Source organism: Camelus bactrianus, chromosome 20 (genome assembly GCF_048773025.1).
Source record: "Camelus bactrianus isolate YW-2024 breed Bactrian camel chromosome 20, ASM4877302v1, whole genome shotgun sequence".
NCBI classification, from domain to species: domain Eukaryota; kingdom Metazoa; phylum Chordata; class Mammalia; order Artiodactyla; family Camelidae; genus Camelus; species Camelus bactrianus.
Window position 1 is genome coordinate 22,324,137 of NC_133558.1, and position 27,269 is coordinate 22,351,405.

A 27,269-nucleotide genomic window follows, 5' to 3' on the forward strand; every position below is an offset into this window, starting at 1 on the left:
AAATCACTCATCATACCAAGAGTCAAGAAGATCTCAGACTGAATGTAAAAATGCAATCAATAAGTAAGACAAAGATGCTAGAGTTATTTGACAAAGATTTTAGAGCAGTCATCATAAAAGTGCTCCAGTGAGCAATTAAGAACATGCTCAAAACAAATGAAGAAATAGAAAATTTCAGCAAAGAAATAGAAGATATAGAGAAGAACCAAATGGAAATTGTGGAACCTCCAAATAAAATAAATTCAGTGGATGGGCTGGGCTCAACAGTAAGCAATCAGTAACAGGAAATAATCAGAGAACTTGAGGATAGAACAATACAAATACCCAATCTAAACAACGGAAAATAGACTTTAAAAAATGAACACAACTTTAGGGACTTGTGGGTCCCTGAAGATCAAATATTCATGTCAGAGTGCTCCCTTTTAAAAAGGTAATTGGGGCAGGTGGGGGTAGTTCTGGGGGAAATTGAACTTAATATAAGGGATAGGCATAGGAATGCATTGTCTGTTGATCATTTATTTTAAAAATCTAACATTTATACGATTCACCATGCTTAGACTATCTCTGAAATCAGGTAACAATTGTTTAGGGGAAGGGAACTGAATAATCGAATGGTAGAGGGACTGGGAGGGAGGAGACTTACCTTGATTTCTGTATTATGTTCATGTATTAACTATAAACAAGAATGAATAAATTTAAAATTAACTGGTGGTCAGATTTCCTATAAGCATGTCTCCTCGGAGTATTTTGCTCAGGTTTTTGCTTGAAGGTTTAAGTCCAGAAAACTTCAACTTCCCACCTTTGCCAGAGTTCTCAGGTGTCCCGGACATATGGGTTACCATTTAAAGTGTATGGACGAAATAAAGTGGAAATAGTACTGTCTTACAGTAAGAACACTTGGGTTCTAGTCTTGTCTCACTAAGTAGCTGAGATCTTGAACAAGCTCTTTCAACTATTTCCCTGGGCTTCAGTGTCCTTATTTTCAAAACGAAGTTGATCTCTAAAGCCCTTGGGAATTTAAAGTTACTGTCTCATTTTCTGCTGCCTCCAGCATTTGAGTGGGTTCCTCCGCAGTGCACCTCTTAGGTGTTGAATAAACATTTACCTATTGGTTAACCAGGTAGAGGCTAAGAGGGGCACGAAGAGGATAACGAGGCTTCCCCCTTCTCATCTAGCATAAAGCAGTAGAGCGCAGTGCTTGTACGGGCCTGTGAGATCCTTGAGACTACTTTTCACTCCCCAGCCTGACTACTGGAGTAGTTAGCTGGTGTTCAATGCATAATGAGTGAAAATGTGAGGGAAATAAATGAGACGCGGACCAAAAGGTGCATAATTATCTAGCAAATTCCTGCAAAAAAAAAAAAAAAAACCAACAAACAAACACACACAACCCCCAAACAAACAGACATCCTGCCTTTCCCCGCCCGAAGCTTTAAGGCGACTGCGGGGGTGTGATCCTCTGGCAGTCGAGAGGGGAAGCCTTTCAGATCTCGCTCGGTAGAGGCAGACGGCAGGGCGGAAGGAGAGGCTGCCAGTCGCCCGCCAGTCGCCCGCCGCGCCCCGCCTCTCGCCCCTCGCCGCGCGCGTCGCCGCCGCCGCCGCCGCCGCGCGCACTCCACACAGCGCGTGTCCCGGGCTTCCGCGAGCCGGGCTGGCGGCGCGAGATCTCCGCGTCGTCGCGCGGGTGGGTGGGATCGTGGTGGAGCTGCTGGCGCCCGGGTAGGGGCGGCAGAGCGCCATGGAGGCGGCTGGGGTGGCCGTATCCGGTCCCCGCGACTCGGCGAGGTGAGGGGCCGCCTCTTCTCCGCGGCTGAGGAGGCCACCGCTGGGCGCCTGCCTTCCACGCGGGCCGCGGCTCCGGCATGGCCGGGCTCATTAAGAAGCAGATCCTGAAGCACCTGTCCCGGTGAGAGCGCCAGCGCCGGCCCCCAGCGTTTCCGGGCCCCTCCTCACCCTTCCACCCTCCTTTACGCGGTGCGCCGGTCGGGCCTCACTCTCTTCAGCCCGAGCCCGAACTCAGTAGCGATCCCTTCCTCAACTCGAGACGGACAGCCTCCTCTCCGCTCCAGTGGCCCCGACCGTTGTCACCAGTCTGCTCTTCCCTCGCCCTGGGCCCTCCGGGACCCGGCTCCCCTGCCCTGGCGCGGGTGCCCCAGGCTCTTCTTTCCATCCTAACAGACCCCCCCCCGTCCCTCCCGACCCCAAGGGTCTCCTGACCGGCTGCTCCCACCTTCAGTTACCACACCGGCAAGTAGGTCACCCTGCCCTCCCTTGCTTGTCCTCCGGGCCTTCTGTCCGTCACTCCTTGGCCTTCACGATTTTCACCCTTTCCTGCCCGCCCCCTGTGTTTTCTCTCCGCTTTGGACCCGCTGCCCCTACCTCGGGGTCCTCTGTCCGCCTCTTTATCCGCCCACCATCCCCTCCATGGCCTTCCTCTCCCGAGTAGACCCTTCATCCCCGGCCGGTTCTGTGTAACCCTGTGACCCAGTCCTGCATAACCCATTTGACGACCAGATTTCCAACTCCGACACTGGTTTCTCCTTCCCAGAAGCTCTCAGCTCCTCTTTATCGTCTGGCTGACCCTGTTGCATCACCCTTGAAAAAATCCTTGCACGCACCGCCGTTCCTCCGATCTCCTTTCTCCCTCCTTTGCTTCTCTTCTAGTTAACACAGACTAAATGGAGACAGCTCATGAGAGTTGGGCGTAAAGTTTCAACAACCTTCCTTTTAAGATGTGGAGGTTTTTTTGACAGCCTGTGAAAAGAACTAATGACGTCCAGTTCTGCTTTGCAGCCATTTATTAAGCAATATTATGTCCCCGAAGTCATCTGGACCAGAACCAGGTGACGGGCAAAACAGTTGGGTTGTAACTGGGTGACTGCTTACCCCTGTGTTACGATTGTAGATTTATCAGAACTGGTGTCCACAAACATTGGAAGCTAGCCTTTCAATTCCTTATTCCAGGAGAGGCTTGGTAATGCCTTAATACCTTTAGCTAGCCTTTGTCTCACAAGTGGAGAGTGATCCAGGCCTTGGCTCCACAGTGATCAGTGGTTTCAGGAGGCCAGAATAGGGGGGCGAAGCCAGTGAACAGGGGACCCAGGCCTTGCACTAATATATCTTCCCTGGTCTTCTCATTGCCTTGGTGAGTGGTATGTGAGACAGTATGGCCGCCACTGCATCCCCTTTTCTGACTGACACTGGCATATTTACTGTTACTTTGATTTTAGATTTTAGTTAGTCAGATTCCATACATCTTTTGGTTAATCACCACACCATGTTTTAAAAGTAAAAGCAAGTTGGAAGCTAGAGCTAAAAGTGCCTTTGGACCTTTTACTTGTGTTAACTCCCTAATATGTTCTTTTTCAGGGAACAGTCATTTGGGTGTTCCATGAATTTGGTTGTCCTGTGTAAAGACTATAGTGTATGACTAATGATTGTGAAATGAAACAGAAATTTAACTAAAGGAAAACCATTAATTTGAATGAACATAGACTCAGAGAATTTTAGGGTTTAGAGATGATCTCACCTAACATAGCACTGTGTTTAAGCACAGTGCCTAGTATATAGTAAGTGCTCAATAAAACATGAGTTGTGGTTATTTTTGGGGCTGCAACTTGTGAGACAATTTGATATAAGCCATAGACTTTGTCAGAAAAATCCACATATGCAAGCGGGTAATTTTTTATATAAGTTTCTCGGGCTTGGGGATTTAAGAACCTTATAGTGTTAAGGCATAAGGCATCCTGGAATTACATAAATAACTTCTGATAGTTCAACCCCTCATTTTATGGCTGAAGAAGCTAAAGCTTAGAAGGATAAGTGATTTACCCAAGTTGTAGTGGAAGGTCAGGTAGAGAAATAAAACCCAACTTCCTAATTCTGGTGCACTGTCCCTGGTAGGACACACATATTCTGTGTACTCTCTATGAAGATAGAATTTTTAAAGAAAAATTTTGATAGTATATACTGACACATTAGTGACTCCTCAGTGAACAGAGTATCTCTTTTAGATGAAGTAGGAATAGTTCTGACAGATGTTGGGAGAAATTTCTTTCCTCAGGGTTGTGTGGCTGACTGAGGAGGAGAAGGTTATTCAGAGCTGCAGTTTCAGGGCTCCCGGAAGAGATGGTAGGACATGGGTCTGATAAGGGGGGTTTAACTTGGAAAAGCTGCCTAATCATGTGTGACATTTGTGTCTCTGTATGGTCTCTTCTACACCAATAGAGGCTGGCCTGCCTGGAGGGGAACTAGCTTCTGTGGCTTGCCAAACCTGATGGGGAAAGAGAGAGAAGAGAAGGTATACTGGGTTACTATATTAAATGAATAGTTGTAGGTGTTTAATGATTACTTGTTGCTGATGTTGACAATGCCACTTTACCTGGAGGAGGGTCTCACATCATGAAGGCTATCCCAGTGACTTGCATATTATGTTTAATTTTGGTCATGAAGTTTCAGATATTTAAGTGTCTTGTGGTACATCCTGCTTTTTAGTAGAGTATTTTGGTAAACAAGATTTGAAGGAGGTAGTATTTGAGATAGTTTTGTTAAGTGCTTACTCTAGGCCAGGCAGTGATCTGGGCGCTGGAGATTCAGCAGGAAAGAAGTATAAACGTCTTATAAGGGCTTTAATCTGTGGTTTGGATGGCTGCTGTAGAATATAAATAACTTCAGTGTACAGAATTCATTTAAATAGACCCAGGAGGAGACCTTTACTTAGAAACAAAAGTAATCATTTAAAAAACTATCCAAAATTGATTTTTCACTGAATTTGATTTTGTTTTAGATCACCTTAGCTAAAGAATGACCTTTTGTTATACAAGTAAGAAGAAATATGACTGATTGTAAAGTAAGTCAGGGGACCACTGTGGCTTGGGGAAAGAGCATTTTCTCTGGAGTCAGACAAGCTAGATTCACCTTCCAGCTCTGCCATTTAATGAACAGGGCAGCCTTTTTGAGCCTTAGTTTTTTCATCTGTAAAACATGAGAATAAGGAAGAATACTACATACCTAGCAGATTTTTTTTTTGAGAATTGAGGATATTCTAGTGCCTAGCATGTAAATAGGGTTTAATAAAGAGTAGCTATTGTAACATGGACAGAGAAGTTTGGGACATTACCATGGTATGGATGACAGCAACCCACCCAATTGGCTCTTTTAGAAACCCATCAAGAAGTCTTAATTATTTACTCTAAATGGCTGAAGGAAATGTGACGTTGAGTGACGGAGACATGGCTGATGGACATGATAGATTTTTTAAAAAACATGACATAAGGGTAAATTCAGAGGCAAAGAAGTTTTCATAGTCCTTTTGGAGAGTAAGAGAGCCTGACTGTGAGCTCAGCCCTCTTAGTTCCTGATGAGTGGCACCATTCATTATTGTTCATCATCCTGAGGAGATCATCTGGGCCAGCCCCCAGGAGACAGTTGAGAGCTGTAGGCTCATAGAGGCTGACTGCTTGCCCACGGTCTGTTTAGGTGAAGATTTGTAGGTCTAGTCTCAGCTTCCAGGTCATGCCCCTTTACATTTTGCTTAATTTATTATCACTTTTATTTCCCAAATGATTATTTTACATGTTTTCTAGTAACAGTGAAATCATGTCTGTGTTTCCTTCCTCGTCTTGTGTTGCTTTAAAATAAGTGCTTTTATTTACTTAGCAAATACTTAATAGTAATAGCCAACTGTTATTCACACATTTAACAAGTCTTATGATGATTTAATCCTCAGACTAACCCTGTGAGGGAGATGTTAGGCCCATTTTATAGATGGAGAAATGAGGCACAGAGAGGTTAAATAACTTGCCCCAAATCATAACTAGTAAGTGATGGGACTGAGATTCAAATGCAGTTACTCCCATTCCAGAGCTGTACTCTTTAATCATTCTGCTTCTATAATGCTTCTCATGGTTGAGTATTTCAAGCTGAACATACCCTTGTCACTAGCACCCAAAGGCAGGAACAGAATATTGCCAGCACCAAAAAGCCCCTTATGTCTCATTCCAGCATTACCTCCACCAAAGGGTAACCACTGCCTGGATTTCTAACAACAAAGATTAATTTTGTCTTTTTTTTTTGTACTTTATATAAATGGAATCATATAGTATGTATGCTTTCATGTCTGGCTTCTTTAGCTCAACATTACTTTTGTGAGATTAATCCCTATTGTTGCATCAGTTTATACATTTTCCATTTTCATTGCTGTATAATATTCTATTATGACTGTACCTCGATTTATTTATACATTTTACTGTTGATGGACATTTGGTTAGCTTCTGAATTTAGGGGTATGCTGAATAGTGCTTTTAGGAACATTTAGTACATATCCTTTGGTGAACAAATGTATACATATCTGTTGGGGATATACGTAAGAGTGGAATTTCTAGGTTGTAGGATGTGTGTGTGTTAAATTTTAATAGATACTGCCAAACAGTTTTCCAAAGTGGCTGTAACCAATTTGCACTTCCACCAGAAGTGGATGAGAGTTCTGGTTGCTCTACATCCTTGCCAACACTTGGTATTTTTCATCTTTTTCATTTTAGCCATTCTGGTGGATATGTTTTGAAAATGTCTTTACTTCATCTTTGGTAAACCAGATGGCCACTTTATTTTTGCCTCTGTTTAATTTTCAAATTCTGATCTATTTGTAAATTTTAGTCACAAGCAACTGTCAGCCTTGAAAACATAAGCTCTTTTTTGGAGAAATGTTCAAATTAGGCAGGTTCAATGAAAATAATTAGGGTAATTTGTAACCATTAACACATAATATTTCTTACTTGGAATGGATCTGATGTTCTGCTTCCTATCAGAGTAACAGTCATGTACATTAAGAGAAAGGAGAAGCTGTTCTTTAGGAGTTTTTGTTAAATATTTGGTCTTCAGACTATCCTGGATATTAAATAATTTCATTCTGTTTTGTAAACTTGGCACCCCATTAGCATAGCTTTTTATCTTTACTAGAGAAACCAAAATTTGAATTTCATAGTTTTTGTATTATAATCTTTACACCTTTCCAGGGGTGATTTTCTCTTATCGTAAAATGGTTGTCTTGTGTCTTTAAAAGTAGCATTTATAAGCAATAAAAATTCCAAAGCAATACTGTCATATGTATCTGACATACAAAGCTTATTGTATGGTTCACAAATAATGAAATTAGTTGCTTTGAAAAATCGATTGAGAGACATGTCGTTGTAGCAGAAAAAAGTATGACTTCAGATTCCAAGAAGTGGCTGTGCATTTTCTCTCTGCTACATGTAAACTGGTGTGCAGCAAGTCTTTTAGTTTCTCCACGCTTCAGTTTCCTCATCTGTAAAATGTGGGATAATAATGTACACTGTTGTGTTGAGGATTAGAAATAATGTATAAATACTGAAAAAATATTCAATAGTGACTATTACTGTTTATCTTTACTTATTAAAGTTGCTCAAGAGAGGTCACTAACTGCGTAACTTATCCAAATGTCTAATTCTTTATTTTATTTTATTTTATTTTTAATTTTTATTTTATTTTTTGGAAGGGTAGGTAATTAGGTTTATTTATTTATCTTAATGGAGGTACTGGGGATTGAACCCAAGACCTCATGCATGCTAAGAATGCACTCTACCACTGAGCTATACCCTCCCCCAAATGTCTAATTCTTTAGATATTTAAGAATTATATTTCTTAATATTTTAATACAGGAGGTAGAGATGAATGCTCTTTGTATCAGTGCTTAAGGAGGGAAAGAAACAAGGGCTGGTCCTGTTTATCAGTTTTTCTTATTGGGGAATACTACAGGGTAAACTTTGACCTCAGTGTAAGTGAGATAGCAGAAATGCATACACTGAGTTGGGTCCTTGTAGGATTTCCTTATTCATAGTCTAAGATTGCACAATCATATACTGTATTCTCAGAGTGGAAAAAAAAATGAGAGGTCATTTAGTTACCTGGTTGAATAATCTGTAAGTATGGCACTAATTACCAGAAAAAAAAAAGATTATTTTTATCACAGCTCAATTCTTTACACCCACTGGATTGTGACCTCCATGTGTCAGGGATTATGTCCTTTGGCTACTTTGAAAACCAGAGAGTTTGAGGATGTTTTGAGTTGGTGAGGTGGGTGCAGGAGAAAGTGTGTGGAGTGGGAGTCCATGGTTGTAATTCAGGGAACCTTAGACTAGAGTGGTGGTGGGTAGGTGGTGGTGGGAGCAGAAGGGCAAGGGAATGCAACTCACCCAGTATCACTAAGGGACCTTTTATGTTTGTGTGATAAAGCAAGTGCTACTGGTACTGTTGATAGATACTGAAGAACACTTCCCAATATTTATAAGCAGTAGAATCAATCAATATCTATAGTAAAGGGAAAAACTCAAGTGTAAAAATAATACACATTACTAATTTAGGCAAAGGGTTTGTGGTTTGTACCTTCTTGCCACAGAAATAAGGACTAGATTTGTTATAAATTACTTGTTGGATTGACGTTTTATTTGTCCACAGTAATGATCATTTTGTATGTGTACTCACACTTTATAGTGCATTGGTCATATGTAGCTTGGATGTCAGCCCATCATTTAAAGCATGAGAACATTGATGGTGAGAGGTCAGATTATTTAAGTCTCTGACTTACGGAAGTGTGATGTTCTCAAAATTTGTTTCTAAGTTTGAAATTTGGAATGTGTGGTCCAGTAGTAGAAATAGTGTTGTGAATGTTGAATGGGTTCCCAGTTATCCCACAAAAGCCATAGTGAGTTAATTATATATTACATAAGCTCACTGGATGGAAATCTGGGTGTTGGTTGTTAGGGAACTATTTGAAGGAGGAAGGGAGGTGAAGGAGAAGAAGGTTTTTTATTTCCTGTTCTTGGAGTAAGGTCTTTTAGATCATTGAAATCATTGTATTTCAGCAAGGACTTTTTCTCTGGTTGTGATTGAAGGGTGTAACCAGCATTTAATGAGTGGGCTGGAGATGCTGACGTCATGCTGTATGCAGAACAGTTTCACACAAAGGAACATTGTCCTTTGATCCTTTTGACTTCTGAAAGTTTGTTAGATGTTTACAGAGGTGAATTGCCTGTTTAGATTATATAAGCCTATTTACATGTAAACACAAAGTATTGCACAGCTTTAAACTACAGTGAATGTTCCAGGACTGCAACTAACATGGGAGAAGATTGTTTTGAACTTTATTTTAGACAATGTTGTCATTCTTGGCAATGCCACTCATAGAGTTGAGTCTGTTAGGGTTGAGAACTGCTGACTTAGACTGAAACAGCTGAGGTTTGCTTTTGATATACCCTGTCTTCTCTCCTTTATGTCTCTTTCCCACCTCCTAAGGCTCCTTTTATGTAACCCATTGCCCCGATTCTACCCTCAGTCCTCTGCTACTGTATCCCCCACCCCACCCTCGGCCTGTATGCTCTGCTCTCCTTCCTTTCTCACCAAAATTCCTAATTATTTAGGATATTTGATTTCAGCTAAGTCAAAGGCAAGGATACAGAACATATTTGGGGGCAGGAATGCTACCCTAATTAGATCAACTCTAATTCGTAATATGTCCTACAGGGTCAACTCCCCTAAGCTACTCTTACTTTTATAGCTTCTGAATCCACAGATACTCTGGAAACTCTGAGTTTGTTTTTTATTTTCCAAAAATGGTTTCTGTTGCAGTGGCAGTGAGAATGGGGCAGGGGTCTGGGCAGCAGTTTGTGGTATGTGTGAGTCATTTGAAAGTTGGGAGTTCTGATATGTAGAAAATGCAGATAGGGATTGCCTAAATTCATTTAAGCTGACTTCCTCCCGCCATCTGGTGGAGTGCTTTCCCAGACAGAGCTGAAAATATGCCTTTCCCTTTTCTAAGAGAAATCTGTTTGTTTTTCTTCCTCTCTTTTCTTCCTTCTCTCTCTCTATGTCTCTTTTTTTGAAATCTGTGTTTTTTAACCTGTGTGAAAGAAGGGTGTTCAGGAACTCATTTCATTTGAGGAAATGTTTCAACAGAGGTTGATATGAAGTTAGGGGACTGGCACTGTATTGTGGGATATCCTTTTGGTGAATCTCAGCAGAACCCCCGCTCTCTCCCTTCCTTTTCAGGTGGAGTTGGCTGTGGCTCCTTAGTTCTCTGAGCCCACAAGAGAGATTCCTCAGCCTCTTTGAGGAAAGTTTACTGCAAGAAGGTTGCATATTCAGCTCCAGGTGGTGTCTCAGCCATTCTCAGATACGGAGTCTCACCTTCCCCTCAGCTAGCCCCAGGCCCTCGGCTGTCTTTGAGGACCCAGTTTCTGAGACCATTTGTTCATTAGTTCTTTCCAGAAACTTTTATTGACCATCTGCATTGTATGCCAGGCACCAGGAACTCAAAGATGAATGAGACAAAATTCCTGTTCAGGGAACTAACTGCCTATAGAGACAAACAGACCTGGAAACAATAAGCCCAGTAAAGTATTCAGAAGTATCTGTGGAGCTAGAGGGCACAGACAGTCCGGGGCAGAAAGGTGATTCCAGGCAGAAGTTGCTGCATGAGTTGATACTGAGCTGAGAAGCAGCAGGTGCATTTTGGAGACTGCATATGGTTCTGCGTCACTGGAATGTGGAGTTTAAGGGTGGAACACAGCTAGAAATGATGTTGGAAAGGTAGGGGCTAGATCACAGAAGCCTGTATACTGTGCCAGGGCATCCGGATAGGGCTCAGCTTGTTCTCTGCTGCCATTTATCTGGGTCTGAGGCAACTGGAACTTCTCTGAACTTCACCTCTGTTGACTTTGTTAAAAGTCAGAAATATGGTCTACTGTAGGTCAGGCTGCAAGTTCTTGAGTCAGACTGCCTAATCTTAAACCCTAGCTTATTAGCTCTGTAACCTTGGGCAAGTTATTTAACCTTTCTATGTGTAGGTTTCCTCATCTATAAATTGGAGACAGTAGTCTTTTATACCATGGGGTCATTGAGAAAAATAAACTAATTAAAAATGTATAACAAAATGCTTAGGATAGTGCTTGGAATAGAGTAAGCAATTATGAAATGTTAGCTGTTGTTTTAAAAAAATTTTTGTTTTCAGAGAAAGATCTTTTTTCTTTTTAATTTTTCCTGATATTGTTTTTTATTATAAAAGCTTTTAGATAGGACTTTTAGAATGTACTAATCTCTCTATTTTAAAAACCTTGCATTTTCTAATTATCACAAATGGGAAGGGTATGCCTTCTACCTCGGCTTCACAGATATACTTATTTCTGTGTTTACAGATGACACTTTTAACCTGGCTTAACATGTCTAGATAATCAGACATATTATAGTTGATTTGCAATGTGTGAAAGCATGTGGATGGATTATTGGATATAATCCTTAGTTCATTCCGCTTATTTGGCAGTTACCATTTATTTGCTTCTTATTATTATCAATAAACATTGATTGAGCATCCTTATCCAGGACTTTGTGTTGAACACAGATCTAAATGACACAGTTCTAGCTCTAGCTCATAGTTTTCCTTAGGGTTAGAGACCTTTTTTTATATTTTAAACTCGTCTTTGTATCCTTCACAGCTACTTTTTTTGGTTTGAACCTAGTAACTCTTAGTTGAATGTGCTGATACCTTAGGTATTTGTCCATTAAATAATCTCTGTAGGGGAAACTACTCAAAGGTTTGACAGGGCTTTCTTTTACCATCAAAGTCAAAAAGCTTATTTTGAGCAGTCTGTGCCTCTTAAAATAAGCATATTTGTTGGTTAGAATTAGGGCTAGTTCTGCTCAAAAATTAAGGACTACCTCAGTATATGGTACGATTTTCCTTTTTCCTCAGTTTCCTCTTTGGGCAATTTTCAAAGCTCAAATAATCTACCTGCTACCTTTCTCTAAATATCTGTTTGAGGCTGTATCATGAATAAATATCTGTTCTCATTCAATAGTGAATAACCAACAATGCCCGTTAGTGGAATAAGTCTTCCTTTTATGAGCATTAGCAAGTGTACTTTCACTTTGGTTAATCCAAGAACAGAAGTTTTAAAATTAGAAATATAATATTCAGATTTCATTAATTCCTATTCTTTATGTAAGTTTGGGAATTGTCAAGACAATGAAGTAAAGAAAATTAAAGGGAATATGGTAGGATGACAAGAAATGTTTCTAATAAAGTGAGACATGCTAAAACTTGGGTCATGAGGTGTAATATCTTCAAGACCAGTGTAGGAGAAAGAATCTGGGACCCAATCACTATGAGAACTGAATGGTTGAAGAATTAAGAGAGGCAGACATCTCTGAGTTACAGTTGATGAGAAGACCCTTAACTTAATCTTTTTTGGGGGTGTGTGTGGGGGGAAATTGGGTTTATTTATTTATTTCAATGGCAGTACTTGAGGTTGAACCCAGGACCTCATGCATGCTAAGTGCTCACCCTACCACTGAGCTATACCCTTCCCCTTTGAGCTGTACCCTTCCCCCAACTACCTTAGTCTTAAATCTAGAATGATTAATACAAGGGTGTGTAGAAAAGAATGGATAAGAAATTGCAGCCATAATTCCAGGTGATGGTCAAATATGTTAACACTCAATAAGAGGAATCAGTAAGTAACATGCCTTACTTACATGCCTGAACCCTTGGTGGTGGGCCAAATTACAAGTGTTCAATTCTAGAAGAAGACTGACTCAAACCAGACAGGATATTATGACTTCAACTAAGCAGGCTAGTGATTAGCAAGGCTCCAGGCTTAGAGGAGAAAATTAGAATGTTCATCAGGGCTACTGTTGAGAATTAAGGAAAGAAGGGAGGGTATAGCTCAGTGGTAGAGCACATGCTTAGCATGCACAAGGTCCTGGGTTCAATCCCTAGTACCTCCAGTTAAAAAAAAGAGAGAGAGAGAATTAAGGAAAGAGAACTTCTCTAGAATCTCCAGAATATTGGATGACCTAATATTGGGATGGGGAGTAAGATAAATGGGAGTGCTTCAAATTACCAAGCTACCATAGATATGGGGAAATTTGTGCAATTGGTTATAATTGTTGAGAGTATAAATCAGTGTCTTATCTATGGAGGGAAATTGGTAATCTCTGTCAGCATGTAAAATGTGCAATTCCACTTCTACGAATTCATCCTACAGAAGGAATCAAACAAGTAAAAAAAAAACCTACAAGGCTATTTAATGAAATTAATATAAAGGAGAAATCAGGGACTTTATTAAATAAATTATAGTAAATCTATACAGGGGTATCATTTGTAGATAACTCTTCTATTATTAAAAAGCATTAAATTTTTTGATAGTTTAAAATGCCCAAGATATATTATTAATGGAAGAAAAGAAGTTTTAGAAGAGTATATATAGAATAATTTTATTTTACACATCTATCTAGATACATAATTATTACTTCTATATAGTGACCTGTCATTTTCTATTTATACATTTTTAGATTGCTTTAAAATTTTATGATAAGCACTTCACCAGCAGACCAAGAAGATAACTTATCTATTATCATTTATTGCCCTAAACTGAGAAGGTGTATTTGTGTCCATCTGGTCATCTTTATTTTTGGTAACTAATATCATAGTTGCTTTGTGGGGAGAATATAATGAGAGCTAGTAGAAAAGGATTCTACTTCTAGTAATATAGGAATATCTTGTATTAACCTAACCCTCACTCATATAACAATTATGAACTCTGGACAGTATGTAAAAAGCAAATACTTGAAGACTTTGGAAAGTGGCCAAATCAGGTAGAAACTGATAGAGAACTTGAAAGATGGGAACTGCTCTGGGTAAAATTCTCATTTATACAACTTTTTGCCTGAAGATACTCCCCAGTTTGCATTGTGGGTGATGGATAGAGCTCAAGCAAAAGTCTGCAGTCTTATTAGCTTGGAGAGTCAGAGGATGGAGTTCAGGGCTATAAGAGGAAAATAAGGGGATACATCTCAGAAAGAAGCAACAGAAGTAGGAGCCCTAAAATCTACTTTAAAACTCTGTCCAAATCCTTGACATGCATAGGGAGAAGACTCCATGGAGCCTGGAAAAGGCAGTGGTTGAAAGCTGAAAGAATTGAGCTCAGAATCAACTTCTGTCCACTGCAGGAGACAGAGTTTGGAGTATGAATCTAGCCAAGTTAATTGCTCAACAGAACAAAATTCTTCAGAAGAAGATTGACAGAATCCAAAATCTCAATAACATCCAGTATACAATAATAAATGATTAGATATGCAATGAAGAAAAATATAACTCATTGTCCAGAGAACAGCAGTTAATAGAAATGAGCCCAAGATGACTCAGATATTGGAATGACCAGACAAGGACTTTAAAACAAACTTGGTAGTAATAAATGAACAGATGGAGAATCTCAGCAGAGAAATGGAAAGTATAAAAAGAACCATATGTAAAATGTAGAACTTAGAAGTACAGTATCTGAAATGAAAAATATATTGGACTTGCTCAACAGCAATTAAGGATAGCTACAGAAAGTGTCAGTGAACTTGAAAATAGAGCAATAGGAATTATCTACTCTGAAGAACAGAAAATAGTGGAAAATAAAAACAGAGCATCAGTGACTATGGGACAATATTAAAATATGTGTACTTGGAATCCTAGAAGGAAACGAGAGAGAATAAGACATCTGGTAGATTGTACTTTCAAAGATGGCTGCAACAATATCTACTGTGTTATATGTTTTTCTCTTGGCCTTAGTGGCTCACTTGTAACCAACAGAATGTGGGTGGAAATGACATCCAAGCTACATGGAGCAACCATGTGTAGATGTCCAGTCAACAGTCCTGATTGAGTCCACCCTGTGAGACATTCCAGCTCAGGGCTGATCCATGTGAATGAAGAGGCCTTCTAGTGATCCCAGCTCCCAGCATGCATGTCTTCCCAGGTGAGGCCCCAGATATCATGAATAAAAGAAAAGGCATCCCAGTTGTTCCTTGAATGAATTTCTAATGCCCAGAATCTGTGAGCTTAATAAAATGCTTACTGTTTTATGGCACTAGGTTTAAAGTGACTTGTTATGCTGCAGTAGTTTGAAGTGATTTGTTATGCTGCAGTAGATAACTAAAACAAGACATTAAAAAATATTTGAGGAAATAATGGCTGACAACAAAATATTAAAAACACAAATAACCAATTTTAAAATGGGCAGAGTATCTGAACAGATATTTCTTCAAGAAGATATACAAATGGGGGGAGGGTATACCTCAAGTGGTAGAGTGTATGCTTAGCATACATGAGGTCCTGGGTTCAATTACCAGTACCCCCATAAATAACTAAATAAATAAATAAATAAATAAACCAAATTACCTCCCCCCATGAAAAAAAAATTTTTTTAAAGATTTAAGAAAATAAGATATATAAATGATCACAAACACTTGAAAAGATATTCAAAATCATTAGACCATCAAGGAAATGCAAATCAAAACCATAATGGCTACTAGGATGGCTATAATAAAAAAGACAGATAATAACAAGTGACAGTGAGGATGTGGGGAAATTAGAGCTCTCAAATACAGCTATTAGAATTGTAAAATGGTGAAACCACTTTGGAAAACAATTTGGCAGTTCCTTTTTTAAAAAGTAAAACAGTTAACCATTTGACCCAGCAATTCTCGTAAGTATATATCCTACAGAAATAAAAGCATATGTCCACACAAAAACTTGTACTTGCATCTTCATAGTAACGTTATCCATAATATTCCAAAAGTGGAAATAACCCAAATGTCTATCTACTGATGAATGGATAAACAAAATATAGTATATTTATACAATGGAATATTCTTGGCCATAGGAAAGAATGAACTGCTAATTCATGTTACAACATGGATGAATCTTAAAACAATAAGCTAAGTGAAAGAAGCTAGTTATGAGACTACATATTATATGACTCCATTATATTAAATGTCCAAAGTAGGCAAATCTGTATAGAAAGAAATTAGAATGAGTTGCCTAGTTTTGGAAGGGTTAGGGAGATTGGGAATGATAGCTGAAGGGTATAGGTTTTCTTTCTTTCTTTTTTTTTTTTTTGAATAGGATAGTGAAAATGTTCTAAAATTTATTAAGCAAATGGTTGCACAACTATGGGAATATACTAAAAACCATTATACATTTTAAATGGATGGATGTATGGTATATGAATGATATTTCAAAGGAGTTTACAAACAGGGAGAGATAATGTCTAAAATTTTTCAAGTTTGGTGAAAAACAGATTTATAGAATCCAAGAAGCTCAGTGAGCCCCAAGCAGGATAGATGGCAAAGAAAATCACCCCAGGCACATCATAGTCATATTGCTGAAAATGAAAGATAAAGAGAAAAACTTGAAAGCAGCCAGAGATAAATGCCTCATCACATAAGGAAAACAATAATATAAATTAATGGCTTGGGGTGTGAGTATAGCTCAGTGGTAGAGTGCATGCTTAGCATGCACAGGGTCCTGGGTTCAGTCCCCAGTACCTCTGTTTAAAAGAATAAAATAATGGCTGACTTCTCATCAGTAACAACAGAGGCAAGAAGATGATGGGATGATGTCTTTAAAATACTGAAAGAAACTCACGACCTAGAATTCCATATTCAGCTAAAATGTCCTTTAAAAATGGAAGGTGAAAAAGAGACATTTTTAGGCAAATGAAAACTGAGAGAATTCTAGCAGTACTGTAAGAGTACTGTAGGAAGTTCTTCAGATGGAAGAGAAGTGACACCAGATGGAAGAATAATGAACAGTGGAAATGTAAATATAAAAGACTACATATTTTTTCTTCTCTAAATTTTTTAAAAGACAAGATTGTTTAACATTATATTGTGGGTCTATAACATGTAGATGTAATACATGTGACAACAAGAGATGAATGGCAGGTTCTTATATTTTTATGTGAAGTAGCACAATATTCTAAGTAGACTTTGATTAAATCAAGGTCACATATTGTATTCCTAGAGCAATTGCACATACACACACACACACGTCACAGGCAAAAAGGTATAGCTAAATAGCCCATAAGATAATTACAATGAAATCTAAAAGTATTAGTTTAACCTAAAAAGAAGGTGGGAAGGGACAAACAGAGGGACAAGAAAACCAGATAGAACAAGTAGTAGAATGGCAAACCAAAACCCAACCAGTATCAATAATTATATTAAATATAAATGGATTAAATACTCCAATTTAAAGACTGAGGTGGTCAGACTGGATACAAAAGGGATAAACACAAATGGATTGAAAGGGAGTGAATGAAGAAAGGTACACCATGTGGACAGTAAGCACAAGAAAGGTGGAATGGCTGTATTATCATCAAACAAATTAGACTTCAAGACAAAGATTACTACTAGAGATAAGAAACATTTCATAGTAAAAGTAAATTCACCAGAAAGACTTAATAATGATAAATATGTATAAACCTAATGAAAGAGCTATATACATGAACCAAAAACAGAACTAAAATGAGAAAGGAGCAAATCCAAAATCATAGTTGGACATTTTTAATACTTTTCCCTCAGTAGTTGATAGAGCAACCTGAAAAAAAATCAATATATAGAAGATCTGAATAACATTATGCATCACCTAGTCTAACTGATGTTTGTAGAATACTACACATAACAATTGCAGAATACACATTCAAGTACATGAATGTTCACCAAGATAGACCATATATTAAAGTATAAAAATGTCTCAGAATGTTGAAATATTTCAGAATGTTGAAATCTTACACAGTATATTCCCTGACCACAGTGGAATTAAATTAGAAACCAATAACAATAACTAGAAAAACTCCCTCAATTTGGAATAGTTTAAATATATTTTAAAATAACTCATAGTCAAAGAAGATACCATAAAAGAAATTAGAAAGTATTTCTAGCTAGTTGACAATGAAAATTCAACATATCAAAACTTGTGGGATGCAGCAAATAACATGAGTATTGGAAAATGTGTAGCTTTAAGTTCTTAGACTAGAAACAACTTTTAAATCAATGATTGACGTTTTCAACTTAAGAAAGTAGAAAATGATGAGGAAATAAACCCAAGTAAGTAGATGAAAGGAAGAATGAAGAGTAGAAATCAGTGAAATTTAAAACAGGACAAACAGTAGAGAAAATGAATGATCTTTTTGTTTTAAAGATCAATAAAATTAATTTTAGCAAGATTTATCTAGAAAAAAGAGAAAACATAAATACTATCAGAGATATAGCTGTATCTTACAGATATGAAACAGATATTAAGGGACATTATGAATGTCTTTTGTCAATAAATCCAACAACTTAGATGAAATGCACAAAATTACTTGAAAAACATTACTTAGCAGAAGTGACAAAATGAAACAGAATATTTGAGTAACCGTAATCTATAAAAGAAATTGCATTTGTTGTCAAAACTTTTTTCACAAAACTCTAGGCCCAGATAGTTTTTTTTTTGGTGGGGGAGGAATCCTCAGTCTGAAGAACTTGGGCCCCCCATAGGCCCAGATAGTTCTATCAGTGATTTTCATTGAACATTTAAGGAAAAAATACTACCCATTTAATATAAATTATTTTAGGAAATAAAGAAGATAAACATTTCCCAACTTGTTTAATATTTGAATCAAAACCCAGGTAACAAAAAATCTGACAAAGATGTTGTAGATAATGTCTATGTAGAAAATCTTATGATTTCTGTAAGAAAATTTATTAAAACTAATGAGTGTGTTTAACAAAGTTGCAGGATACAAGAACAGTATATAAATATCAATTGTGACAAATACTGGAAATGAAGAAGTAAGACTATCTCTATTCACAGATAATATAGTTGTTTGCATAGAAAATCCTAAGGAATCTACAAAACCACCACTAGGGCTAGTAACTGAATTTAGTAAGATTGCAGGATATGAAGTCAGTGTAAAAATACCACTTTTATTTTTATCTTCTAGCAGCAAACAACTAGAAAAATTTTTGAAAGTTTCCTTTACAATAGAATCTAAAACATTAAATATGTGGAAATAAATTGAAGAAAAGAAGTATACTAAAAAAAAAAAAGAAGAAGAACTATACTGAAAACTATAAAACATTGCTGGGAGAAATTAAAGAAGACCTAGATAAATATGCCATACCTTGAATGTATACCGTGTTCAAGAATAAGCTGACTCATTTTTATTATGTCAGATTTCCCCAAATTGAGCTATAGAGTCAATGCAATCCCAATCAGAATTTCAGAATTTTTAGCTGTATTATTTTTTCCCAACAGAAATTGGTAGGCTGAGTAAAAAATTTATATGGAAATCAAAAGGACCTAGAATGGTCAGAATAATCTTGAAAAAAAAAATGAGACTTATACTACCTACTTTCAAGATTTAAAATGAAGCTACAGCAATAAAGATAGTATGATATTGGCATATGGGTACATGGATCAGTGGAACGAAATAGAAACTTCAGAAATAAGTCACTGTGTATACATTACACTTAAAATAACAAAAACAATTAAACCCAATATTGTAAACAAAAATCTAGAAGGAAAGAATTGTCTCCTAAGAAAGGCATGTATCTATTCATGCAGAAGTTTTTTTGACAAGTTTTTAGGGCAAACCTCTACAATATAATGGCATACACCAGAAGATTATCAGGATGGAATAATGTTAGCTACTTCAGCAATTGAGATGTTCTGTTTAGATAACTTTGAGGTCCTGCATCTAAATCAGTTGCTTCAGCGTTGTGTTACATTTTTGCTTAAAGGCTTTGCAAAAAGCTTTTGGTATGGCTGAGCAGTGAAGATTCTTTGATGTGGATTTGGATAGGAAGCTTAGAAGCCAAGGCCTGGGCTGTTATCACCTTAGTGAAAAAAATAGTGAAGGACGCAACGTGTATTTGTGGACATATTTACTTCTCCTGTGAGGGTTAAATTTCTGTGGGGGCTGTGAAGAAGACTGATTGTGACAATTTATTGACTGTATAATTAACAGTGAAGGTACTGAATTATAGGGTGCAGGGTAGTGGGAGAGTTGAATGAATGCTGGGTTAAGTCCCATTTCTGTCATTTACTACATCCCAGCTTTACCACTGGGTAGCTGTGACTCTTGGGCAAGTCATTTAACTTTCTGGCCATTTGCAAATGATAGATTTGGTCTAGGTGATTATTTAAGATCCCTTCTAACTCTGAAATTCTGTGAATCTGCAAATCTGGAATTCTTACTTCCCAACTTTGTGGTATATTTTCACAAAGATATCTGAGAGCCTTTCTCTGTTGTCTCTTTGGCAGATTGCAATCCTCTGGCAGAAATGAAACCTGATCAAAATGTGTTTTTCCAGCTTGATTTCATCTTAGCCTCTATGCTCTGTTAACAGTAACAGATGGCCAGAAAATGTTTTCCCACATACTTGAAGTGGAATAAATAGCAGGCTTCTATTAGTCTTTTCAGCCACCCTTGGACTCAGTGATGTCATCCTCTATTAGGACCACAAATGCTGAATGAAATTTGTGCCAGGGATTATTGGCTAATTTCAGATTAGATTTCAGATCAGTGATTTCCTTGGTTGAGCAAACCTCTACAAACCTCTCCTGTAACAACTGGCCTCATGGATCACCTTTTTACCTATTCTTTGTTATTATGATAAAATGGAGACAAAACCAGTTGAGGAATTCTTATGCATTTTTTAGAAGCTAATTAGGTAATTTTGTTGACTCCTAATAGTAAATTGATAAATGAAAAAGCAAATCTGTATCATTATTACTGTTATGGGAGAACAGCCCATAGTGTACCCGCAGACCTGCCTGTACCATAAGCAGTCCTTAGAGCATAACTAAAGAACCCTTAGTCATTTAGTGCTGTTCAGTTTTTGATGATTACCTATTTACTTGCATATTTGATTGCAGAGCTGATGGCACAGTAACCTCTAGTGTCTTGGTAGAGACTGGACATTACTGCTACAATGATGGTGATTTAGCCCTGGGCATACTTAAGAAAGACTTTATTAATTTGATTGGGTTGGTGAAGTGCAGAAAGGTATTTGATGGAGTTACACTATAACTTTACCCCCAAAACTTAGATTTATTCTTCTTACACAGGTTAAGCAGTCCATGGTAGGTTGTAAAAAGGGAAAAGATGTCCTCCAACCATTTCTGAGATACCTTATAAATTCATTCTGTGCCAGGTGTGTTTTGGAGGAACACGATAGTAAGCGAAGACGTTAGTAGAAGTAAGACAGTCCAGTGAGCAGAGCTGGGTTCATGCGCTGCCTTTGCCTCTTCCTGCCTTGTCGCCTTGTGCAAATTACTTCACATTTCAACATCATGATTTTCCTCTTTAAAATGAGGATAATGATGCATACCTTATATGGGGTATTGTGAAGACTAATTGAGATAAGATGTTAAAATTCCTTAGTTCAGTGTCTGGTACAAAGTAAAATGTTGTCATTATCATTAGTAGTTTGGCTCTGCTGGTCCAAGTCAGAGGATGAGGCTTTTCCCCGTGTGTGTACAAAATAAATTATCTTTCTTAGTTGACCAAAGGACATTGATATGGCCTAACCTATAAAGTAAAAAGACAGACAATTATTTGAAGCTGTGTGTCCATCTCCCTGCTCAGTGGTGGCCTAGAAGAAGATGTTAAATCATCATTCTTATATGTTCAGGCAGAGTAAAAACATCTGGGACAAAAGATAAGAGAGATTGTATGACTAGACAGAGATTGAAAAAGGTAATCTCTGTAGAGAGATTCTCTACTCTTAGAAGTCAAAATTATATAGTGGAATGAAGTTTATCTTCTCATTTACTTATTCTAATGTGTAATACCTGAAAATATCAATTCTCGTCTGGGGACTTACCCACTTTGGGGCGGGGTAGATGGATCCTTCTAGGTCTTGTGCTTTTCTGGTTGTTTCTCTGTGTTAGTGCTTTTGACAAGGGCATTATGCCAATAGGCTGGTGAGCAGTCCTCACTGAGGTTAGTCCCAGTCCTGGCTGGCTGGTGCTCACACACTTGCAGTCATTGCCATGATAATCAGGAACATAAATCCACCTGGTTACTCTCAGGGTAAAGTGGGGCACAGAGTTCTCTCCTCCACACAACTACCCTGAAGAAGTCAATGTTGTCATTTGCCAGATGACATGGCTACAAAGTCCATAGAATTCTGCTGGTTACTACCTGTAGGCCTTTGTTTTCAACTGGTTGACCTTGCCTTTACAAACTGGATTTTGACAAGCTTCATTGATATTTTTATTCCCTATCCGTGGTTGTTCTCTAGTGATCCCTTAGTACTAGAGCTACAAGGGATGAAAATCTCTTCTTGGAGCCAGAGTGGGATGTAGTAGGAAGGCTTTCTGGGGAATATTAATTCAATTTTAACCTTGTTCAGTTTTCAGTTTTTAGATACACAAGTTGAAAGGATAGAAAAGGGCATACTGGGAATGAGGGATGATACATTGAGATAGAAAGGTAGATCTGAAGTCTCTTGAAGACAACCTGAGTCCTAGGATAATAATCTAAGCTTTCTAAACCTTTTTTTTTAAGATAATAATTTAAGCCTTTTCTAAAGGGAGAGACAATAGAATCCAGAAATAATAATGATTACTATTTACTTATTGAGCATTTAATAAATGCCAGGTATTTAATATATGTTAGTTAGCTCTTTTAATCCTAAAGTTTCTGTGAGGTTGGTCAGTTTGTTCTGAAGTCACGGCATTAATAAGTTGGGGAGGGTATAGCTCAGTGGTAGAGCTCGTGCTTAGCACCTACGAGGTCCTGGGTTCAATCCCCAGTACCACCATTAATATAATATAATATAATATAATATAATATAATATAATATAATATAATATAATATAATATAATATAATATAAATAAACCTAATTACCTTCCCCCCAAAATAAACAGAAAACAAAAACAATGTCACAGCATTAGTAAGTAAGAGAAACAGGTTTTGAGCCCATATCTGACTCTGAAGCCTGTGCTCTTAACCATTAAGCTATATAAGAATAGAGTTTGAAATTTTGTTCTTGAGGAATGAATTTATGCATTTCTTTTCTATCTGCAGACTCTCATTTTCCATTCTTTGAGTCATCTTAAGTGGCTAACTGAAACCTGAAATTAAACCATTCTTCAGCATTAGAGAAAAGAAAAATCACCCGGAGCTTGTTAAAGTGCAGATTCCTTAACCCCTTCCTCATTGTGATTCAGCGTATCGGGTATGGCCCAATAAGCTGCATGTTAAAATAAACATACCAAAGTGATTCCACCCTCATGATTAGAGTTCCGTAGTTTGAAACATATTGCCCTAAATACTGGCAAGGTTAGGATGAAATTTAACATACTCATACATTTTTACTTTTTCAAGGCTTGAAAAATGGCATATATTTTATATGGAGCTGTAAATAGAGTTAGATTTTGCATAGAACACTATAGAAATTAGATGTATGGTACCTACTGGGTATAATCAGAGAATGTTAGTGCTAATAAGCAGTGTAACTTACTCTTTTTTTTGGGAGGGGGAGGTAATTAGGTTTACTTATTTTATTTTTAGAGGCGATACTGGGGCTTAAACCCAGGACCTTGTGTATGCTAAGCATGAGCTATATCTCTCCCCCAAGTGTAACTTACTCTTGACTGTGTTTGTTTCATTTTGCTTGAAGTATGTTCCTCTTTTTTCAGAGTGAAACATACTTTAAAAAATCCCTATCGCTTTCTTTTCTCCAAAATAGCTTTTTATCGTAAGGAAAAGTAGCTTATCTTAGTGATTCTCAACCTCTTCTCCCTGCTCCTGCATTTTAAAGGGATCCTTACTCCCATCTCTGACAATGTCTCACTGCTACCATGACTCTCAGCTGAGGTGGGACGTGGAGTCTTAATCAGAATCTGTGCAGAGGAGAGGAGACATACAGTCCTCAAAACTCATTTTATGTCTTCAGAAATTATTATCTTTAATACTTCTGAAACATATCCCACCCCAATTTCTGAGCTCATGTGGCTTCCCTGAATACTTATAAGTAGAGAAAGGGTTGCTGGGAGGAAATAATTGTAATAGCTTATATAAATACATAAGGAGCTTGAAAAAGAAAGCCTGCCGATACCTAGTGTTAACTAATAACATTGAATTCTGTTTTCTTCTTTCCTTTCGTTCCTTCAGGGGTTTCCTGTAAGTTCCTCAGGAGTATGCACTGTATCTTCCTTTACTTTCAGTTATTGTTTTTGTTGTTTTTTGTAGTAGAAGTGTTTAAGGTGTTCTTTTTTTTTCTTTCATATCCAGTCCTGTTTCCTTGTAGGTGTCCATTCTTTGCAGGACAAGAGGATTTTTCTTTCCCTCTGTGGCAAGTTAGTTTTTAGAGAATAGGAGCCGTTATAGAAAACTTTTTTTTTTTCCAGAGAATAAAATTGGTTCATACTAAGTAAATGCTGATTAATTTTTTTATGAATTAAAATCAGTAAAAGTATGAGTAAGGGTCTGGGATTTTAGTATACCCTATTTAGAAGCTAATAATTAGCCTGCTGCATTTCATGGATGCTGGCAGAAAATGAGACTCCTGGGTCAGACAAAGGATTTTGTTACTCATAGCCCAGCAAGAATCATAAACAGAGGTTTGCATTAGTTCCCTTTACCCCCACAAGTCCCATGGAAGTGATATGAATGGGCCCAGGTGAATGCCTGTCCATGTGTTAACCGGAGTGGAACATTGAGCTTGGGGAATCCATTGCTTTTATAGTAAGTTGTAAGCAAGCCTGCTCTTTGTCCTGGCGGGACATCCTTCAAAGGTCTTCATCCTTCAAAGCTCCTCTAGGCAAACACAATCCTGCGAAGTGACCTGGGTAAGGAGTGGTCAGGGTCATGTGTTTTGTGTTTTTCTTACCTACCTAGACATGTAGGAGTATAAGAGAGCCATGGAGTAGTAACTCTCCCAACAGTAAGTATATACAATAGATAATTGATAGAAATCTTAGATTTATTATGAAATATTTGCCATCCAAAAAGGTATAGAGACTAATATAATGAACAGTTACATGGTCACCTCCCAACATAAGAAATAAGCGTAGTTCATACAGGTGAAGCTTCTGTAGGCCCCTCCCGTAGTCCTACAGGTAAGTGCTTCCTGAGTTTGTTGTTATCATGACAGTGCATTCCTATGTATCACTTAATATTATACAGTATTATTTTATATATTTATAAGCTTCTGAAATTTTTACTCTCATTTAAAAATTGTTACAGAGCCTTTTTACATAGTACATATTAGCCGCTGTAGAAAAAATTTGTAAGGTTAAAGCTCTTGCACGCCATGATCTTATGGTCCAGTTAAAAACAACAACACTGAAAATGCTCAGTAAAAGGAAAGGATATGTGTGAAAAAATAAAAATTGGTAAACAACATATAGCTCTAAAGTCAGCTATTAGCATCTAGTATGTATAAGAGCTAAGTGTAGTTATGGATGGAAGAAGAAATATAATTCATTCTTGGGGTAGAAAATAGTGACTTAGAGGCAACAGTGGGAAATTACAGGGATGAGATTCATCTAGACAATTTGTCATGTAGGAGAGAGGGTAAGGCTATAAGGAACTGGCCTTATTAAATTGATCCAGCCAGAAAGATGAGAGAAGGGAGCTGGCAGTAGTCAGTCAGTAGGGCAGGTAGCTAAGAGGTATGTAGGCCCAGCATTCTGTCAGGTAACTGTTTTGATTAGGAAGGTTGGCTAAGACTAAGCCCTCACCTAAAGCTGGCTTAACATCTAATTGCATAGGGATGGTTACACATGCGAGAATTAAAGAACATCCTAAGGTCCTCTGTGATCATGACCTAAATGTGTGTTACAGATTCCAGCGATATAGAAGGAAAGAGTTTAATATGAGTTGCAGCAGTTAGGGAAAGAAAGCCTGGATAAGAAGTCTTGAGCTGGGCCTTGAATGGCAACTCATGAAAGGGATGTTCTAGGGAAAGGAGTGGGTGGCGAGAGCACATGAGCAGAGACTGGGGACAGTGCATGTGGAATAGTGAGAAGACTGCCTGTGTGAATTGTTTTTGTCCAAGCCACTTGATCTGTAGTTTCCTGTGGTCTGGATTTTGCTGATTGCTTACTTATGGTGCAGTTCAGCAGTTTTCCTCAGTCTTCTGTGTTTCCTGCAGGTTAGCAGCTAGACTCAGTAGCATGATGAGATTCAGGTTCAGTCCCTTTGGCAAGACTATGGGTGGTTGTATGTTCTTTTATCACATCAGTAAAGGTATGTGTAAGGGTCTGGAGTTTCACTTTATCCTACTTAAGCTGATAATTAGCCTGTTACTGTTTTATGTTCTAACTTCATAGAGCTTCCTCTTCTGTTTCAAAGAGTGTTAAAAAAAAATGTAACAACTTGCTTTGTGAGGTGTCCTGGTCTGTTGCCCTCTCCACCCTGTCTCACTTTTATTTGGACCATCTCTTTTCTTCATTTCTGTCTTACTCAATTTGGATTCCTCGCCTAGCAGTTTCTTCTCGATGTGGGGACCCTGTCCTAGGAAGGAGCCTTGGTTAGTTTCATGAGTTTATAGGGTTAGACTGCTTCAGCTCCTTTGGGACAAGGCCCCTTCAGTTTCAGTTGCTATTCTCAGATTGGCCCGCATCGCTTTTCATTTAGTACTTGGTTATCTTGGGGTTATTCTGTTCTCTGGTCCGACAGATGCCCTATTGTTTTCCTCTACTGATCTGTGCAGCTGCTTGTGGATGTTGATGTTTTTTCCTCTCCTGCTTGTATAAGGGGGTTTATGAGGGTGCTTTATCTTCTGGTTTTGTGTTAAATGTTATCCGTGAGTTTTTTAGTTGTTATCTAGTTGCTCTGTCTTTATGTGGGGATTCAGAAATACCAAAAGCTATGTTACCGCTGCTATAGCCATTTCTCCAGAATCCCCTTCATAGGTTCTAGAGTAGAAAGATGACACATTCGTGACAATGATATGTTTCACCTAACATCTTACATGACATAGAGATAGTGTGGTCATTAGTCAACATTTGTTCTTTAGCTTGCTCTTTCTTCCAAATTGAGAAGTGTTATTGGCTGTAATAACCATTTGCAGATTTCCATGGATATAATAGCTTCTTATCACCACTCTTTTCAGGTTCACTAAGAATCTTTCACCGGACAAAATCAATTTGAGCACCCTGAAAGGGGAGGGTCAGCTGACCAACCTGGAGCTAGATGAAGAGGTTCTACAGAATGTGCTGGAGCTTCCCACCTGGTTAGCCATCACTCGGGTCTACTGCAACAGGGCCTCCATCCGGGTGAGAATGGGGGTCAGGGTCTTGTTGCTCTCTTTGGCCAGCAGGCCTGCCTTTTTGTGGGGTGGCTCCCACAGCCCTGAGTCTTTGCTTTCCTATTTCAGATCCAGTGGACAAAGCTGAAGACACATCCTATTTGCTTGGTAATGGCC

General features: G+C 38.2%; 1 protein-coding gene across 4 annotated transcripts in view; it reads left to right on the forward strand.

Annotated features, from left to right (window-relative positions):
* The first annotated feature begins 1,507 nt into the window (after window positions 1-1,507).
* Window positions 1,508-27,269, forward strand: part of BLTP3A (bridge-like lipid transfer protein family member 3A) — a 55,802-nt gene continuing 30,040 nt past the window's right edge. For 2 of the 4 annotated variants that reach the window (XM_045512220.2, XM_074348520.1), the window contains exons 1-4: window positions 1,508-1,906; window positions 14,627-14,813; window positions 26,958-27,120; window positions 27,222-27,260. In XM_045512220.2, coding sequence (XP_045368176.2) covers window positions 14,764-14,813; window positions 26,958-27,120; window positions 27,222-27,260 — 252 coding nt within the window. In that variant the 5' untranslated portion in view covers window positions 1,508-1,906; window positions 14,627-14,763. Of the gene's footprint in view, window positions 1,907-4,227; window positions 4,301-14,626; window positions 14,814-26,957; window positions 27,121-27,221; window positions 27,261-27,269 lie in introns of all 4 variants that reach the window. The other 2 variants (XM_074348521.1, XM_010949050.3) reach the window with 2 other exon arrangements.